We start from the raw sequence: 21,552 nt of genomic DNA, 5'->3' as shown, positions 1-21,552 counted from the left end.
ATATACATATATATATATATATAGCCCTCGTTTTGCTTATAAAGATAGTAATATTAAGGTTTAATTATATTTTTATTCTCATTAAATCACCAAAATTCATTTTTGATCTATCTTTTTTATTTTGCATGAATTTCATTCCTACCATATTAATTATGTAATTTTAATTTATCTAATAACTTATTGTTTAATATTTAGTAAAAATATCGACATCAAAAGTATTATATCAACATAGATTTGCAAACGTGACAATGTAAAATAATAGTATGTTTGGTTGGGTGTTACGTTTGTGAAAATCACATTCAATTCTCACTTTGTATTGGTATAAATTTCACATTTGGATCTACGTTTTTGGGGTTTAGACAAAGATCCAAACACCCACTAAGTATTTTCATTAAATATTGGAGGTTAATTTATTTGAAGAATGAACTAAGATTGGCAGATTGCATAACTGAAACAATCAGGAGATCAAATTCAGGGAAGTATGACTAAAATCTAATATTGATAATAAAAAAAATAAAATAACAGTACAATTAAATCTAATATTTAATATAATCTGGTGAAAATTTTCCCTGAGAGGGAAAAGGAAAAAGTAAGAGAGGGTGTCGGGGCTTGGTACGTCAAAGGGATGAGTTATTTGAACGAGTCATCGGCCACATGTACTCTTTTATTCATCACGCGCTAAACAATCCTTACAAGTTTCAATTTCGTGCTATTATTGTTCATATTTGATGATTCCTCTAAACTTACTTTCATCAATCCTAGGCTACCTGTTCAGTTTTTGTTAGTTAATTTGAGTGTGCTATATTCGAGCTAGCTCCTGATTCATTTCCTATTACTATTATGAAGTAGCCATCTGGATTTAATTTCTCATTCAATAAGGGAAAAGCTAACTTGCTCGTTGTTGTTTTAAATGTTAACAAATAAAGGAACATGGGTTTTGGGATTTTTTATATTTTATTTTGTTTTTTAGGTTACGGGATGAAGAAAGTTGATAGATATGTCCTCTTCCAATTCGAAGGGAATGTGTGCATGGTAGATTAGTAGTTTCCTTATGTGATAAAATGAGTTCCCCGCAAATGACAACCAAAACCATATACTGATAATAGCTAATGCACGCAACAATAAATCCTTATATATAACTTATTTCTTATAATAACCTACTCAAATAGACAAAATTACAACACCTTTCCTTCTCCTAAGACGAAGCTTATCTGTTTTCTTCTTATTTCACAAGGAAAATACTCTCAAAAAAGTCTATCCTAGCTTGATGCTGATCAAATCTCACATCAAGGAAAGGAAATTACTCAAGATCAGTTACTTGTAAAAATCCATCTGTACTTAAATAAGGCTGTAGTATATGGCCGTTAGTGCTTGCCTGATTGGTGTGTTTTCTCTGTTCTATTCAGTTTTCTTTCAGGCTAAGAAAAGGCTTTTTTCTATTTTCTCAACATACAGCTTGCTTCCTTTATCCCTAAAATTATTGTAAGGAAATTAAATAAAATATAAAAAAACTTCTTATAAATTTTCTAAATCTTTCATAATTAACTCATCGCCAGTGACTCATTTGTATTTGAATTTGTTTGAAATACTGATTATCATGGAAGTTCTTTAAATGTAAATCTTTGAGGCTAACTTTCATTTTTTTTTTTACTTTGTTTAGTTTTATTTAATATTTTGTATATATTTTTATATGGTTTTATTTAATATATTTTTATATTTAACATTTTATATATATATATATATATATATATATATATATATATATATATATATATATTACTAATATTAAGGATTTTGATTTGTTTTATAAATGAAAAAAATAATACAAAATACTTAAATTTTAAAAGACTAAAGAGAAACATAAAAAAATAACATAATGCATTAATATAAGTTTGCATAAAATTTAAATAAAAATATTAAAATGTTTTGTTACTAATATTAACTTATAATTTATTAAATAATATTAATTTGATTCTATAAATGAATTTAATATTAACAATAGATAATAATTTAATAATAAAATTTATTATTGAAATAAAAATAACATAATACATTAAAAATAAAATGAATAATATAAATTAAAGAAAAATATAAAAGGTAGAAATAATATTAGTAATTTCTAAATTAATGTATTATATTTTTCTTTAATTTGTATTTTTCATTTTATATTAATGTATTATGCTATTTTTCATTATTTGATTTAAGTATTTTGTATTGTTTTTTCATTTGCAAAACAAATAAAATTTCTTAAAATTAGTACAAAAATATTAAATATAAACATTGTATTAAATAAAATAATATTTAAAAATATATAAAATATTAAATAAAACCATATAAAAATACATACAAAATATTAAAAAAAATTAAATAATTGAATAAAAAAATATTTATAATTTTTTTAAAAAATTAACTTAAAAAAATATTTACAATTATTTTATAAAAATTAACATAAAAATATTTACGACTTCAATAAAAAAAATTCTAACTTTAAAGTCGTAAATTAAAAATAAATAAAAAATTAAAGTTGTAAAAAAGTTATACCAGTTTAGTTAAAACAATAAAAAAAAGTCATGTTACGACTTATAGCACAAAAATGGTAATATCTATTAAGACTCATCTAAAATAGGTAATAATTCAAAAACAACCCTTAATTAATAAATTTGAAAAAAAAAATTACACCCAAATGATATTAAAGCCACAGGGAGATGCGTTGTTTCATACTACTACTAGAGATAATACTCCTGGTATCCTTCTTTCTAAAACTTTCCAAGACTGAACTTCATCAATAATGACTATTTTAATGATCAATGATTATTAAAGTTTACTTGTTTTTGTGGTCCCTAATTCGCCCCTATCTTCCGTTAGTTAGAACCCAACTACAACTGGGCCCAAAAAGAAAACAAAAGAATGTAGCAGCGCTGTTTGCACTCTAATTAGCTTATTTTACAATCTTTTCTTCCTTGCAGGGACATATCTTGTTGAGCAAAAAATCAGAATATTGAAACTTAGAACGAGTTATGATTTTTGTTGTATTTGAATTGGTATAATGAAAAAAATACGAGTTGTATAGTAAAAACTAGACGTAGTACTAGATGTTGAAAACTTATCAAAATAAATATCTGGCTTGTTTTTATGTTTCTTATCTTATTTCTCATTTCTACTTCTTTTTTTTACTGCATTACTCACTTCTAATTAAGTAAACCAATTCATGTTTAAGAGCATCATTTGAAACATCGTAAGACTCTTTCCAAACTTTAGATAATTATCCAGTGTTTGTTTCATTGTCTCATATAAATATTAAAAAAAAACGTTTTGTTTTACCAAAAAAATATTTTGAAACATAATTTAATTAATCTCTCATGTGTCTCCCTGTGCTCTTTTCAAAGATCACAACGTATTCCATATTCGTTGTTTGTGTTGACTTAGCAGTGATTACTGTGTGATTTCATCGGGTTAATTATAACTATATGATCAAATAAAACGAATATTGTAGGTCTTTTTTTTGGATTCAAGACATGTCAAAAATTCATTTTAAGTTTTATTTAATTCAAATCAACTCATGAATTTACATTTAGAGTATGTTTGGATAAAGAATTTTAACTGAGGAAAATAATTAATTTATCAGAGAATTTAAATTTCTGGAATCTAAGATTCATTGTTTGGATGTTTTTTTGTAAAGAATTTAAAATTTTGGAATTTTAAAAGAAAATTTTAAACAACTAAAAATTTACAATTTCAACTTCCTTTTAAAAGGTGATAAATTGAAATTATCTTCTTATCGTCTTTTTCAAGAAATACCGTCTCAGATCGTAGAACATTATTCGGGCATGAGAACGTAGAGAAATACGTATAACTAGCACACCAATTATATCTTTTTTTTCATTCATTTTTTTTTTCACCCTCATAATTTTAATTTTTTTTATCTAAACACAAAATTTTGAAAATAAAAGAATTTCAATTGAAGTATTTAAAATTTTTAGAATTTAAAATTTCTCATAATTTTAAATTTTTCCATCCAAACACACTCTTAAGGAATTAAAATATCTCAGATTGATTTATCCAGTAACTTGTAAGTCACAGTTTTTGAATTTTCTTACCGAACTTTTTCTTCTTAATTCACTATTCAATTAACGGAATTTTTTACTTTCATAATTTTTAAAATTATTGTACAGGTTTTGCGGATCAATGTTATTTACAAATCATCAATCAAATAATATTCTATTATTAAATTAATTTATAAAAATTTAAAGTTTTAAACTCTTCCTTTTTTTTTTTGCATTTTGAAGTCGCTAATTCTTTCACACTTCACGGTTTACAAGAATTAAAAACAAAAAGAAATGATGCGATTTTATTTTATTTTTATGGTTACGTTGGTGGTTGGATACCATACAATATTTCAACTCTACTTTAATTTAGGGTCCATTAATACTTGAATGGCGTTGTTGGGCCATTAATTAATGTAGTTAAGTTGTTGTGCGTCCTCTTCTGTTGCTCTATTCACTATAAGTGTCAGAAAATTACTTTTGGTCAATAAAGCTTTGCTAGACCTTTTCAATAAATCCTAACCCCACAGTTCCTTGTTTTTTTTTTCCTGTCTCATTATTGTTACTCGTTGACGGATTCATTATTTTTTACTTGGATATATAGCATCTGAATACCTCCTTCAAAAAAAAAAAATTAAGCATCTGAATACGCTAGGCGCTAACAATACATTCTTTAATATTTTTTTTTTATAAAATGCAGTCAGAAAATATTTCTTTTAATATTTTTTTATTAGTTAAAATTTATTATAAATTATAAATTACAAGAAAAATTCATTAAATATAACAAAAATATATACAATTTTGTGATTTTTAATAAATTTTAACAAAAGAAGAAATGCATTTGTAAGCAATTCCTAACATTTATAGTAGCGTTGTGATCCTCCTGGAAGTCGTGCTCTTCAAATACTGTATTTAAAAATTGCTAAATGCAGTGAGAATGGGAAGTTGAAGAACTATAAGCGTGTGGCCTTGTGGGTTGAGATTAATGCAAGTTAATCCAAACATCACTCAAACAAAACAAAAGAGAGTCAATTTGGGCGACCAATAGTGTTTGAAAATTAATTTTCTTTTAACAGATAAAGATAAATACTGATATTGTTAAAAAAAATTGTTTAATTGTACTTTTGTTCCTTAAGTGTATTATAGTTGTGCATTTTTGGTTTTCTGGGTTTCAATTTCCATGAAATGGATCTTACAAATATCATAATTGTGTAATTTTCACCATTTCATTAATTTTTCCATTAAGTATTTAATATATTTTATTGACGTGATATTAGATTATAATATATTTTTTTATAAGGAGATGATGACACATTAATAATATGATTGTTGATATATATGTTAGATAACACGTTAATTATTGATACTAAATTGACATGGTTTAATTATACTTGTAGTCTTTAAAGTATCAATAATATGTTAACATATATGTTAGATAACACGTTAATTATTGTTTCTTTATTTTTGTTACATTAACAAAATTTTTATATATAAAAAAAAGTCTAGCAAATAATTTATGGAGGGACTAAAATTGTAAATTACATTACTTGGAATAACCAATTTAGACAATCTGAACTTAAAAAAACTAAAATTGTATAATTACAATATCTTAAGGATTAAAAGTTTAATTAAAATTATTTATTTCAAGAAATTGTTCTACGAAACATATTATCTGGATAGCATGACCACTGCACTGGTGACCCAAGTGAATTTGATTTCCTTTGGGTCTAAACACAACATGTGTTTGTAAAGAGAGAGAGAGCACTGAATGGGCCTAGGAAGCTGATGGAAAACCCAAGTTTTGACTTCACGGGCGGTTTGGGCCTAGGCTGACTTCAGGGCCTGATTCTCTTCGTTGCTAATTTTGGCAGTCGACCTATTCAGCATCTGAGGCTATACCTATAACTGCAAACGCGTTCCTCAAACTTGCAGCAATTAGGTATAAAATCAGTTGAACCTATGCTCACTCCAATTTCTATCTTCCATGGAAGCATGCATAGTCCTAACTAAAGGCATAGAAAATAAAATTGAGTTGTTCAACCTTACACTCATTACGCTTAGCTTAGCAAAAAGAATATGGTCGTGACAACCGACACCGCATTTCACAAATTGGTAAAATAAGTTTGCGTTTGGAAACCAAACTTGTTCCCATAAAAGAAAAACAGTGCACCCCCAAAGTCCATCACACTCAACATCGAACCCCAAATTGAGAATAAACCTCGTGATACATTATTCACCATACAAAAATCTTGCCACTTTTGGAAAAAGTAGGTTCCCATCTCCCTCTGCTTTTTATTTTGCCACTCACCAAGATAAGTGCATGACAAGATACCAACCTCTTTCTTTTGGCGCTAACAATCGGTAAGAAAACTGAGCAGAAGTCTTCTCATTCCCATAATAGAAACTCGTAAGCATCTCCGATTAGCATATGCACAAATGGAAATATATACATAACATGTTTGCTCTTGAAATTTGTTTGACATTGAGTCCACAGCAGTGTCTTTGATTCATTAAATCAAAAATTAATCTTGTCCACCACTTCATCCAAAAGAATTTTACATATATTGAGAATCATATACAATTCTTTTATTAAACAATAAAACCTTACACCTTTAAGTCAATTCTTTGTTTTGCCCTTGAAATTAAGCAACTGCAAATAGTGTTGTTCTTGTTTCACGGTCTCTTTCCTCACTAGCTGGATTCCTAGCTTCACAAGTGTCAAACATCAATGATTGATTTCGAACCTCCGTTCAAATTAGGAGATTTCTTTTTTTCCTCTTCGTGTAGGCACTGATTTTTCTTATTGCCATTATTGGAGAAAGCATTTGCGTAATCACCGAGCTCAAATGGAATGCGATGAGAAATCTTAATCATATAGACATATAGTAACGTAGTCATGTGGCCAATTAAACCTTAACGATTGTAAAAGGAAAAACAAAAGTGATTGAACGGACTGAATTGACTATGGATGTTAGTTAGCAAAAAATATGATTGTGATTCGCGTTTCATGATAAGCCTTACTTGTTAATTGATTCCAAATATTGAATGAGTTACTCCTTACAAGAAAATTTCCTCTTCATAATGATAATATGTTAATCATCTAGTTTTCATGGTAGGCAAGGAAATTTACAATGTCGCCAAATGCAGCTAAAATTAATTCACCTCGATCTTCTACAATTATATATAATACCTTAATTTACGTCAGAGATGCGATGCCTTGTAATGATATAAAACCTATATATGCCTACTTAAAATAACCCAAAGTTTCATTCCATGTTTCCCACGTTCATACCACCTAGATGGAAAGGACAATAATCTTTAGATGGTTGCATTGCCCACGACACAAACTTCTCACACTGTTGTCTAGGTGACATGATCGATCAATTCACGAGTGCCATGCATAGAAATTTTATAAATATTGAAAAAATTACAAGTACAACAATATAATCTTTAATTTTTGTGCACATAAATAATTTTCATAGAATGTTAATCAACTTCGAAGACTTTAATAAATAAAAAATATCGAAAGTTTTGTTTAAAACATGTTATGTTGCATAATATCAATACAGTTAGGAGTTATAAGGTTGTATTATTATGTGATAAATATTGAAAAATAATAGAAGTACAACAATATTAAAATGAGAAGGTAGGGAGAAACTAACAAAAAATTAATAATTAATATTTAGTGGTAAAAAATATCAATACACTTTTGTAGTAATTTTGTTGAGCGTGGAAATTGGTTTTGATCCTTAATTGTCAAATTCTATTATATTTGGTCAAATAGAATTTTTTTACAGTGATCCTAACAACAAATATAATTTTACGTGTGAGGCACTTATAATCAATTATTAATTTTGGATATATAATTACATTAAATACTATACGCTATGCATAAAATATTATAATATACGTTAATCACTTGATTGAGATGTATATTTTTATAAGAAGACAAAAGTTATCATAAGATATTTCAAAATATGAAGTTTTTTTTAATTCAATTTAATGATCATGCTTCATATAAGTTTGATAATTACACGTAAGATTATAAATGAAGTAATAATACCAATAATTTGTTGAGTGAACTTCCATATTTTAAGCAAAACCTTAAATTTGAGTCTATTTTTTATATGAATGAAAAAAAATAAGATAATAAATCTCACTAAAGATAATAAGTGAGATTTTTTGATTTTTTTTTAAAATTTAGTGACAAGTGAATCGACTCACCAAAATCAATAAAAGTTAAAAAATGAAAAAGGAAATAGAGAAAAATAAAAAATATTGACGGAGTATATAATATAAAAAAAAATATCCCCATATCATCGCTTAACTAAAAAACCAACGAGTCAAATATTTTCATGAAGTTAACAAATAAAATTTGATTAAATATAAAGTTAATATCAACCAAGACAACGTCTAATGATAAATTGATTATAAATGATTTTTTTCTAGTGTATGTATTTAGATAATGTGATATGAGCTAAGAAGTGATGGAGATTGGAGTGCATGGGACAAATGCCAGTCTGTGAGAAAAGAGACTGCCCAAGTTGCACATGGGTACAGGATCTAGAACTCAGAAATTAAGATACAAATTCGCGCTAAAGGGTTGATAGAAAATTGCAAAAAGATGCAGGCGAATACAATATCAAACGCCAAAACATACCAGAAAAGGAAAGTGTATATAATCAACGTTATAGATACAAGGCAGAGGCAAACATAAAGGGTAGCACAGTGCAGTAGGTGTAATTAAAATGAGGCTTAGATTAGGAGAGAGAGAATAGTGGCAAGGGCGTCCCAGATAGGGAAACCAAAAGAGTAGTTTGTCTGAGTGAATGATGATAGCGATCTTACAATTTGAGGGCACAATGTATTGTGCATGATAGGGCCATTGCCTCCTCACCCAAGTCCCAGTCCCAGTCACCATCACCCTTCCGTATATAACTATATTTGCATAGATTTATTATCATATCAATTGTATTGTAGCATCAAACACAAACTCAAACGCATACCCCACTCGTCACTTATTGTATACAAATTTAATAAACGACAGAGAAAGATTTCTTGTTTTTATTAAATACAAATTAAACTAGTCCCGATATTTTTCCAACCCTTCAAGAAATCCAACATATGGAAAACACTCATCCAATCATCTTGATAACAAAAATTGGTCTAAAAGACTAAAACCAATCCATTTGCTAAATTGTATACTTTTACTCATGTTGATCCTCATTCTTTTATACCATCTCAACAGAGGTTGTCAACTTGTCATGCACCCTAGGGTAAAATACCAATAAGAAAAATCAGACGACGGGAGAGAAATGAATCTGTGCGGATATATGTTGCTATCTCGTCCCGTAGATCCAACGCAAAGTAAAAGGATAGAGAGAGAGCTTTTACCTACTGAGCACTAGCAGTGAATATCATAGTCTCACTTTGTACTCCATTCTGCAATTTACTACCTTTTTTTTCTTCCTTCATTTAGAATCAAGGCCTGTTGCATCAATTTCTTGGACCACTGAACGTGTTGTCGTTAACCTACCCTGCCTCTCATGGCTTTGATCAAATATTACCATTTCATACGCTTACTTAATGTCATGTACTGGCTTCTTTTGGTAGGTGTGAGCTACAAAAAAAATATATCATTGAACTAAGGGCACCTCTTTACACCTGCATTGCTCATCCTCGTTTTACGTTCTTTCTTTTTTTCCCAATATTCTGGTAGTAACTAGTGAAAGTGGAAAAAAAAAAAAAAAACCAGCATATAAAACTTCAACATGTTCTACCCCCCAAAAAAACTTCAACTTGTAAATTTCAATTCTACGTATGGCATGAATTTGGGCCAACTTTTCCTAAAATATCTACGATGACGCTCGTGATGACGGAATCGCGCATGTTTTCATTTTTATTAAGTCATTTACCCGACCAACACAACATCCTAAAAACAAATGGGTTGGACGGATGATTATTCTCACATTATTCTAGTATTATTCCAACCAACGAGATAACAAAGTTTTGGATCTGGTTTGTCAAATGAAAGGTGTAATGTAATGCTGCGTATTTTAAATTGCAAGTAGAGATTATATATTTTTAAAGTAAACTCCATCCACTTTGAAAGAAAAACATTTTTTTTAAGTAGCACTCATGTAAGATCCAAACGACAAAAGCTTAGCGCATCAAGTTAATATCGAGTCGCAGGTTGCATTAACCATTCAGATGCTGTTTCTGTTCCCTCTCATACTCACAAGTCTAGAACCATTGAACCCAACTACTACACAAACCAAATTACTCCTCTGCTCTGTTCCTATAAAGTTACATCCAATAAATAAATGGCCCAACTCCTGTTTCCCCCCGTTAATTAACCTTTGTTATTATTAGTACGTGGTACACTCAAATTTTCTTTCTCGTAAAAGTTAAAAACTGACAAAGGCATTGAACCCCCAAGCAAGTTAGTCCCTTCACCATTTATACCCTTTTGGTCGCTTCCTTCTCTCTCAACTCTCAAGTCTCAATGCATCAGTGTCCTTTTGAAGCTTTAGACGAACAATGATAGGTCCTTCTCGTCATAATAGCCTTTGTCTGACTGCTTTTGGCCAAGAGAACTGATTCGAAGGACACCATTGATGGAGACTATTCATCACCATCCGGTGATATTTCCGAGACACAAAATTTAACCCACTTTGCATAAAATGTCTCTATCTTATCCCAAGAGTAAATATATTGTTTTCTTTTTATTATTATTTTTCCCTTCACTCAAGCTAGTAAGTGTAAGACATTAATATTTTGCCTCGAAGTTTTATGTCAAAGCTAAACAAAACCTGCACTACCCCTAGTAAGGAAGGAACCAAAGCTAGCATCTTTCCTTTACAAAGTTACTATCAAGGCCAATCCCGATCCGAGTAGAAATAAGGAACAAATTGACAACCATGTGCATGTGATGGCAATACATCCCAAATTAAGAAAACGTATATGTGCTGTGCTGTCTAAATACCATAGCGCAGAAATGCAGTAGTAAATCACAGTTATATAAAGATCAGATCAGAAACTTTAGTCAGCGCCCAGAATATCTTAGTATCTAGTTAAAGATTTTGTCCGTTGGTTAGTTTGACTGGCCTATAACAAATCCAGAGCGAGTTCCCAAATTGGCTTTCCCTATTTTTTTTTCATCCCTTCTTGTCTTTCACCCCAATAGTAAAGTTACAGTTATGTATGGGCTTCCTAAAGAAGGGGGAGGTTGGACATTACATAATAATAATCTAAACTGCATTCACTTTCACTTGTACATGTTCACAAAACAAATAGTAGGGGGAGATTATTTTTCAAAATGCAAAATGGCATGGTAGAAAAAATCTTGAGGATGGTCATGAGGGTCTCATGAGAGAGTGGAACCCATTTTTCTGCAGCCAACCTTGGGAGGGTCTAATTTGCTGTGGGAATCCTGATGATGCTGCAGCAGTTGCTAACAAATGTGGAGGCCCGGCTTGCCATTGTTGTTGATCGGACATTGATAACGAAAGATCGCTTCCAATACGGCCTCCATTGCTGCTGCTGCTAGGAACCTGCATGATCAGAATTAAACTCAACTAATAAATGGGCGCTTCCTGAATCATCTTTTGTCCATTTAAGTCTAATGCATGAGCCAAAACAGAAATTAATTGAAGAGGTACCCACATGAAAACTTGGTTGGTGAAGATGATGTGCAAAATTGTGAGGCTTTTGTGGCTCTGCTGGCGACCTATACGGACCATATCTGTGCATTTCTTTATTGGTAGGGGATTGAAGGTGAGTTTGGCTTAGCAACCTCAAGGTTTCACTCTCACCGTGCCCATAGGCTTCTATGTTGCTTCTACCACATGGTTTTGGAAGTATATTTACCAGCTGAATGAAATATGATGAGTACTCAAATTAGTTGAAGGAAAAAAAAAATGTGTTTTTGATCTTTATACTATCTATCAAATGTGAACAACAACTGTACTCTTAAATCAATAAATTTAGTACTCAAATTTCGAAAGACATGGATACTGTCCCTATTAAATATTTATGAAAATAAAAACTAAATCCAATATAATTTTAAAAGTTTAAGGATTGAATTCATAATATAGAAAAAGTATAGAGACCTTCGTTATGACTGTAGGTATAGAAATTAAAAAAACATTTATCCATTAATCAAACAAAAGAGTGAACTAGCCAGTAAAAATAACGAATTTTATAAAATATTACATGAACCTTAGGCTTGCTTCCCCCATTCCGCCAATTAGATTCAGGTGGCATATGCTGATCGGTTGCAGAATTTGCGAAGTGATTCCCCGATGTTTGACTATTGTTATGTTTAGAGCTGGAATTGCCCAAACTCAAATCCAAATTGTGATCTGCAGCTACACCTCCTGAGGATTCTGCCATCCAATAATTCATTTAAGAAATTATGTCTGGTGAATGAAATAATAAAATGCAAACTTTGATTAGAACATTAGTGAATACGAAAAACTCAATTCATTCCGTAATTACCAGAATTAAGCTCACTATCATAGATGCTAGGATCAAAATTGGTGACAGCCTCCTTGCCATTACATTTTATTGCTGCTTTATCATATGCCCTATATACAAAATGTGCCAAAAAGATTTAAAAATCCTAGCATACATCAATATTGTTGACTATTTTCTACCAAATCAAATTGACAAGGAAAACTAAGTAAGATAAATAAATACCTTGCAGCTTCAATTTCGGTGTCAAACAGACCCAGATAAACATACCTAGTGAATCAAATCAAATCAAAATATTAGTTTAATTTTGTCACGACATGAACAAACACACATAAATGACATGATGCAGAAAATAGATAAATAATAGAAGATAGATGAGGTCCTACTTTTTGCCCAAAAATTGGCCCATTCGAGCCTCCCATCTTCCACACTTGTGCAAAGTTACACCTCTATATTTGGAGCTTCCTCTGGGAAATCCAGTGCTTTGTCGGCGAAGTACGTGGACAAACTCTTCCTTGGTTAAATTGGTCATCTATATTAACATAAACATTAATTAGCTAAATTATACCAGTTCAAGATTGATAAAATACTCACTAATTAAGAACTGTAGAAGATAAGGTATCACGCGACTGTTCGAGATAAGATAATGCCTTTCCACAGATTCTCTCCCTCTCTTTGATGACTCACCTGCTTCAAGTCTTCCTCATAGTCTTCGATGTTGAAGTTGATGTCTGCCTCCACTCCCCGGAATTTAATAGCTGCTCTATCATACGCACTGAGCAGAAGACAGATAAAATAAATACTTTTATAAATTCGAAGTTTCGAACCACCTTAAATCTCTATGCAAAAAAACGAAATTTTATGGGGATTGGTTTCAAGAAGTAGAAAACTTATATTACAAGCTGAACAATAGGTAGAGAGGGAGCAAGTGCTCACCGAGCAGCTGCATGTGCTGTGTCAAATCCACCTACACAAATTTACCCAGACAAAACCATCTCGTCAGTCATCACTAAAAAATTTCGCACAATACTCTCTTGTCTGCCTCCCAATTAGTATCCACAACAAAACATTATTAAAAAAAAAAAAAAACACAGCACAAGTATTCAACAAGAACTACCACATATGCAATCATCCTCGTCGTAATACTTACCCAAATACACTTGCTTTCCACAATCCCTGCAGCACCAAGGACAACCACATCCAAGAGAATCAAAATCTAACCGCTGAGAAATTCAATAAAATAAAACTAAGTGTATGTTTTTGTAGTTGAAATTTACACAGTACTAACCATATATGAGATTCCCATCTACCAGTTCTTCTGTAGAAAGTAACTCCTCGATACTGTGAGCTACGCGAGCGTGGTCCTCGGCGACTTTTCTTCATCGGCTCCGACACTTTCACTGCTTTTCCGGCGCCGGGTGTTTCCGATTGACAAAATTTGACACCTACCCAGTGAGCACGTGGGAAGGAGCTTCCGCCGCCACCGCCTCCACTGCCTGCGGCGGCGGCGGAGACAGGCAGTTCGGAGTCCTCAACAGGAAAAAACTGATGGGTCACGGGTGGGTGGTCACTGTCATCATGGGCTACCGCAAAGCCGAATATTTTGTTGGTTTTCTTGTCCAATGTTCTGCTTCCACCTCTTTCACTGTCTTCTTCTTCCGATCCATCTTCAACTACCACCGCAGAGGAGCTTGAATTGGAAGCAGATCCCACTCTCTTGCCTTTATCATCATTCAGAGAAGAAGAACAGCCTTCAGATTCATAGTCCTTTCTCTGATCGGGAGAGTCATTCAGATTCCACATTCTTCAGCTCCCTTTAGAATGGCTTAGTAGTTCCCCTTCTTACACAAGCATATAGCTGGGCAGAGAAAAAGGAAAAAGAAAAAGGCAAGTAGTAATGAAGCTGGAGTGTGCGTTGAGACTTTGAGAATAAAATAATGGAGGAGTATTGGGAGAAGGAAGGAAGGGAAAATCAAACCTAGGACGAGTGAGAGAGAGAGAGAAGAGGTAGTAGGTGTTGGAAAAAGGTAATAAAGAAGGAGGTGTTCAAAGATCTTTGTATTCCCCTAACTGCCCAATACAGCATAGACGAGGCCAGTTTTAGCAAGCTTAGCCGAAAGCATCCCACCTTCAACTTCAACAATCTCTTCTCTCTTTCTTTTTATATTACTCAAATAAATACAATCTATTTTTGTTTTGCTTCTCCAGGAGGAAACTCCTTATATATATATTGTTTAAAATAATCACCGTACTGTTATTTATTGTTTCCGTTTTTATGTGATTAATTAATAAATAAAAATGCAAGGGGGTAAAAATGGGGGGAAAAGGAAAGGAAAGACCAAAACCAATAAGCATCAAGCATCTCTTTCTTAAAAAACTTTCTCACGTTAACGAAATCGAAAAAGCATCTCCTGTCTATCTGTCTCTCTCTGGGTCGAAAAGGAAATAGACAGCGCGAGGAGTCCAAAAGAAAGATAATTACTCAGAACAACCTTTTGTTAGCGTTGTAGAGTGATGGTTAAAGATGAGTATTAGGAGTGCATCCAAGTCCATGACTAAGTGGGAAAGAAAGTAAATAGGGGTGATGAGGGAGGGCGATTTGGGGAAGAAGGTGGAATATTAATTATTGTGAGTCGAGACCACGGCAGAGAGAGAGTTTGGCATCAGAAAAGGGAAATGAGAATAATACAAGTAAAAGGAAACTCTTTCCAGAAAAGTCCAATCCAAGAGTACGGGAAGAGGGCCACCTTTGCCTCTTTGGTTAGCCATGCGCCCAATGCCCTTGCAACGCTGTACCTCGTATTTATCAGCCTTCCTCACTCGCCTTCATCTGCGCGTCTTCTCACAACTCTTGTATTTTTTTCCTTTCCTTTTTTGTTTTTGCAGATTACTGCCACCAAATCGCTATTTTCTTGCATAAAGATAGCAAATATTACTTTTCTTAATTGAGGATATTAACTTTATATTCTTTTTTTTCTTCATCATTTTATATCTTCAATTTTATAATATTTATGATATATCTCTATAAATAATTTTATCAAAATTTATATAATTAGTATCAATTTTTAAACTTTTCTTTTAAAATAAAAAATCAAACCAAATTACCTTCCAAATAATATTATTTTAAAATTTACTTGATTCTTTTTTTAAAAAAGTAAAAAATTAGAAAGAGAAAATTATGAAGAAAACGATTTCTATTGGAAAAAAAAATGTGAAACCTCAATTTAATCCCTCTTTATATAGAGGAAAAATGAAAGAAAAAAGTTTAAGCTATAAACTTATCTATTTACTTAGTATTATATTGAAAAATTATAAAAATATTTAATATAGTCATATTTTTTTTCTTTGTCATTATTGTTTCAACTAAATCAAATGGTCTAAATTATAAATTTTTATTTAAACGATAAAAGAAAAACATATTTTTTATTTACTATTTTTCATTTTAATCCATATAATCCGAACAGAGTATTTCTTATAGCTAGCTATTCCTATAATATTTGGGACAAGCAAATAACTCGATAAAAACATAACTTCTTTTTTTTCTTATTCTAACTTCATGTTCTCTCTCTTTCTTGTACGCTCTCTCTTTGTATTTTTCATTAAAAATTGAACAAAACATATGATACTCTATTTATTTGTCTATTCAATCTCATCTAACCTAAAAACCTTTTTTTATATATATATATATATTTCATATCAAGTATATCTTAGAATACAAACTAGAAGAACTAATGAGAAAAATAAATCTACAAGCCTCTTAAGTACAAATAGACCAACAAGGCTACTAACATAAACAAGCTAAAAAAAATCTGTTAATTTAAGTAGACCACAATTTAGACTAATAACTCACTAGAACTTTAATAAGTACTTTATTATTAATTGAAATTTATTTGAAATCATGATTTTTTATATGTCATGTATCTTATTTAATAAGTTTTTTAAAAAAATTTAATTAATATTTGAGAGTGTTAAAATAAGTGTAATAAAAATATATATAGCCTCCTCTTACTGTTATAAAATAAGTCTGCTTTGATCCAATTTATGTTGGACGATAAGACATAGGACGTGTTTTGTCTTTTTAAAATGGTGAAAAACAAAAATGCAAGCGTGTGTTTTAGCGTAGGTTGGTGAGCGTGGGTCTACGCGTGTCTGACATTGGCGAAGCCAACTCAAAAACCACAGGATAGATTGTTAGATAGATTGAGGTTAGAAATTGCAATATGTTTAGTTTAAGTTCTTTTTGGTGAGAGATTATTGTATAAACTTTCTATGAGAGATAACATCACGGTTGACATCATTACCATTTATTAGGGATTAAATAAGAATATGTTGTCTGATAAAAAATTTGCAATCCATAAGTTGTGGTTTTATTTAATAAAGCTGCTTTACTTTTAATACTTCTCATTGTTTTTTATTCACCTTACATCTCATTTGAGGTAACGTGGTTCGTACCAAAAAAAAATAAAAAATAAAAAATACTGTACCGCAATTTTAGTTCGTACTGACAGTATTTCTGTCCGATATAAAAGGAGTGTTAAAAATGAGTTGTATAAAAGATCAAATGAAATTTTTATTTATAAATATAGGTTGATATGATATATTTGAATATATAAATTAAAAATTGACACTAAATATATATTTTTTGAAGTGAACTTAGGGATGAATATGATCATGATCTAACTCATACTACTAGTTTGACACGACTTAAGGTTGATTTTATGACTTCGAGTTTTAAAATTTGGCTCGATTTATTTTAAAAATGAGTTTAAGCTATATTTTGAGTTGTTTAAACTTGATTTAGTGTCTTATAATTTAAAAAAAAACATATTTTTTAGCAACTATGTATTAATGCTATTTTTTTATTTAATAACTAATATTTTGAACATGATATTGTATTTAAAATGATATAATTTGTTTAAAAATATATATTATAAAATATTCGTTAATCAAAGTTTTATATTACTTATGTTTTATAATAATTTAACTATAAATATTAAATCATGTTAAAATTGATATATTACATTTAAATATCAATTTAACTCACTGCTTAACGATATTATTTTGGTTCTGAATCAAGTAAAATTCAAGTACAAACACATGATACCATCAAATTTGAATCCGATAAAAATAAATATAAAACTATCTAAAAAATCTCATGCTCACTGCTAATTTTTTTAAATTTTTTTTACACATGCCCACTCCTAAGTGAACATACAATAAAGATGAAATAGTTGATTAACTATAATGTCACTTTTTCCTAAAAATGAAATAAAAATACTATGATCTTTTAACAAAATTACCATCTCATCACAGAAATATAGTTTGTAAGTTTGATTGAATTCATCCATTTGACATCTCAAAGAAAAATAAAGGAAAAATGATACAACGACAATAAGATATTAGTATAATTTTAATAGTTAAATCATCTAGTTCAACTGATCTAACTGAGAAACAGTTTAACGAATAGTTTATTAACTCTAAAAAATTAGACTATTTCAAATTTAGTTAAACCAATCCAAATTCATTTTGAACCTGCATTTTTTAAATAAATGTATTTTGCTTTTCAAAAACATTATTTCAAACATTTAAAACATATAATTTAATAAGGATTACAAATAGGTAAAAATTACTTTATCAATTTCTTTTTTATAATATATATGATTTAGTCATTTATATCAAGTTAAATCTCGAGTTCTTATAATTTTATATTATATTAATTTGTCATTTTATTTTTTATTCTATATATAAATTTGTTGTTATTAAGAAAAATTATTGCATTTTATTAAAATTTAAACTTAAATATTATGATGTATTTAATTTTAACTTAAGAACCAATAAAATTATGTTTTTATTTTAGTTTTTAGTGTTATAAAATCATTATATTAAATTTAGTTAATAATAGTCATTATTAATATTATCATCATTATTATATCGGTTCAATCATAATCCAATCATTAAATATGTGAGTTAATTGTTTCAATTACCGATTTGATTTGTTTCAAGCTCAATGCAGAGTAAGAAATTATGTTAGCCTGGTTGACTTGATAATTAAAAGTATTTTTTTCTTCATGATTTATCATTTAGTGTTGACTTGACTTGCAATAATAAATTTTTTAATTTTTTTATTAGCGTCGGTTGTTGCATATTCCAGTTCCTGATAAAAATACAATAACTTAAAATGAACATAAAATGTGGTGTTGATTTATATTATTATATAGATGTTATGAAAAGGAAATTATGTTTTAAATGACTAAATTATATATATATATATATATATATATATATATATATATATATATATATATATATATATATAATGTAATCGAGATATAAATTAATATATATTATATAGTAAGTACTTTATCAATTACTGATTTGATTTTAGTTTCAAGCTCTATTCTATGTAAGAAATTATGCTAGTCTGGTCGACATTAATAATTAAAACTAAATAATATTTTAATTTTATTTTATAGTGATCATGATATTAGTATAAAATAGTTAAGAGACTATCGATTGTTGTTGATAATATTTTTTTTCCACAATTTATCATTTAGTGTTAACTTGACTTACAATAAAAAAATGCTTTCAAATTTTTTTATTAGCGTCGCTTGTTGCATATTCCAGTTCCTGTTAAAATACAAAATATTAAAATTAGCAGGTGTTATATCTTTTCACTTAAGAAAGTTGATTAATAAAGTTAGCAGCATTAAATTTATTAATAATTTATATTATTTTATTGAAATTATTCTTAAGTTTATTGAGACTTATAATTTTTTTTTTCTTTTCATTTAATTATTTTCACATCTAATTAATTAATGCGTGTTAATTTTTTAATCCAATCCTTACAAGAGAAATAACTATTTATCCTTTAGATATATAACACTCATTGTAAAGTAATAAATGATATTTAAGTAAAAAATATTTAATACAAAAGATAATTTCAAAAGAATGTTATAAAAAAGGATAAATAAATTTAAGTAAAAAAAAAAATCTTATATTTAATAAGAAATGTAAGTATTTATTAGACAAAGAAAAATCTCTTCTACCCATCTATTTTGTTGAAATAGCCATGTATCTAATAAAGATAAAAGAGTGTTGGTGCAAAGTGTGATAAGGGGGAAACCGAAACGTTGTGTTTTATTTTTGAGTGGGGTTTGAAGGTGGGCCTATGTTAGAGATATAGATTTCATTAATTAAAACAAATAAACAAGTGGAGAGGAGGAAGGCCACGTCACATCTCTGGTTGCTGTGTGTTTTTCTTTCTAGTCGAGAGTAATGAGTGGAGGGCAAAAATTCAAAAAGCTAAACCTTCCCATAATGGAAGAGGGACGAGGCTACGGTGGAAGCGCTTCTTTTCCCCAAGTGGAAACAGTACCAACTAAGTGGGCCTCACTCTTTTGTTTTTTTCTCATCCCTTTCCTTCAATTATTCGAGCCCAGGCCCACCTCTTTCTCTCTCATCTAACTTGTACACCCAGTAGCACCACCAGGCCCACTAACTTTATTATCCTTAACCCCCTTTCCCTATGTATCTGACCTAACTTCTGTTGCTCCATTTAAAAATTTACATGTAGTCGCATCTAACTTTGTTTGACTCAAATTACTACTCTAAATTAACTAAAATGGGTCGTTTAGGTTCTTCTCCTTGTGATGTCCTAAGCTAAAGGAATTGGGGGCCCTCCTTAACTTCCCGTTCATAATGATTACTAGTGGACACGGATGATATGCCATGTCTTTTTTGTTTATTTTATATCTTGGTCGACAAACCTTAGTTTATGATGGTTGTTACAAAGTTGAATTAAATATCATGCTCCTACGAATCACTTTCTCACCGTCAAACCTTAAAAGAACAACGTTTGCTTAAGTTTCTGTATGTTGAGGATAGAAATTCCATTGATTGCGTGACATGTTTGCAACGAGAGAAGTTTAGATAACGTGCATGTTAATTGGTTAAATTAATCAAATATCTTCTTGTTGTCGACACATAAAAAAGTTTGTTTTGGAATCTTACTTTCCAATGGGGGAAAAGTTATTGAATAAATCATGCATCATGGACCCAAAGAATTTAAAATACTATTACTAATATTTTTCAACGACTGTGATTAATTACAAGGAAAGAATTATCAATTTTCTTCATTGATTGTATAATTAACCAATGAAATGATCTTACAGCCAAAGGGTGGTGTGGAGGTTTAAGTATTAACTAGAGCTGATTGATTTTTTGTATACCGGTTCTTTGGATATATAAAACTTGCGCTACATCTGCATAACAAACAAAAGAAAATAATGGTAAAAACTAATAAGACTTAAATAACTATATGTTTTGTGATTTTCCAAATATTAAATCTCAAAATGGATTAAAAAATTTAATGGCTTTCCTTCCTTTGCAACTTGCAAGATTAGTTTTTATACTTATTTCACTTATAAAAAAGTAGATGACTTTTTTTTGACAAAAAAAGGTAACTGACTTACAAACCCAACCAAATTAAATTCAGATCTCACGTTGAAAGAAAAGTAGATGACTTTTCTTACACGTTTAGTTTCACTTTTAAATTTTCCAATCTATAAGTTGAGCAAACATTACAAAGCATATTTAATAATCAGTTAAATTTAACTGATTATGTGGACATGATGATCAAATACTGGCTCAAGTGTAAAGCATTTAGGTTCCATCTCGTCCCCCAAAATAGTTACGTGAGCTAGAAGGAGAGGAAGCTATCATAGTTCATTGTATTTGGCTCAAACTAAATATTTTATGCATTCATTCGGAATAATAAATGTTTCACTGTTTAAGTATGGAATTAGTGCACAGGAAAGAGAGCAGACACTGTCTGTGGCAGCATATATCCTTAAAAAAATCACTAGTTTTGCTCAAGAAAGTGCAAAATGAACATATTCGAATTCTAACGTGTTCTTTCAATGAAATTAGAGAATGCGAATATTAAGGATTGATAGTATGTGGTATGGCTAATGGGCAGTGGCTTCACGTGCACATTCCATATATAGGAATATCTATTTCCCAACCACTATGTAAT

General features: G+C 29.9%; 1 protein-coding gene across 4 annotated transcripts; it reads right to left on the bottom strand.

The window, feature by feature from the left end:
* Positions 1-11,041: 11,041 nt before the first annotated feature.
* Positions 11,042-15,007, bottom strand: LOC100786333 (floral homeotic protein APETALA 2). Of its 4 annotated transcripts, none has more exons than XM_041006614.1 (11): positions 14,497-14,781; positions 13,807-14,376; positions 13,669-13,694; positions 13,455-13,485; positions 13,206-13,293; positions 12,905-13,050; positions 12,744-12,788; positions 12,543-12,631; positions 12,258-12,430; positions 11,709-11,915; positions 11,042-11,596 (listed from the first exon to the last, which is right to left on the bottom strand). In XM_041006614.1, exons 2-11 carry the CDS (start codon positions 14,319-14,321, stop codon positions 11,399-11,401), a joined length of 1,518 nt encoding a protein of 505 aa, XP_040862548.1. In that variant the 5' UTR covers positions 14,322-14,376; positions 14,497-14,781; the 3' UTR covers positions 11,042-11,398. The 4 variants fall into 4 exon arrangements, with proteins under 4 accessions (XP_040862548.1, XP_040862549.1, XP_040862547.1 ...); XM_041006615.1 differs by having other exon boundaries at positions 12,264-12,430; positions 14,497-14,770; XM_041006613.1 differs by having other exon boundaries at positions 13,807-15,007.
* Between the last annotated feature and the right edge of the window lie 6,545 nt (positions 15,008-21,552).

This window comes from Glycine max, chromosome 11 (genome assembly GCF_000004515.6).
Source record: "Glycine max cultivar Williams 82 chromosome 11, Glycine_max_v4.0, whole genome shotgun sequence".
NCBI lineage: Eukaryota > Viridiplantae > Streptophyta > Magnoliopsida > Fabales > Fabaceae > Glycine > Glycine max.
Note: the sequence above shows the minus strand (reverse complement) of the source record. Positions and strands in the feature narration are given on the sequence as shown.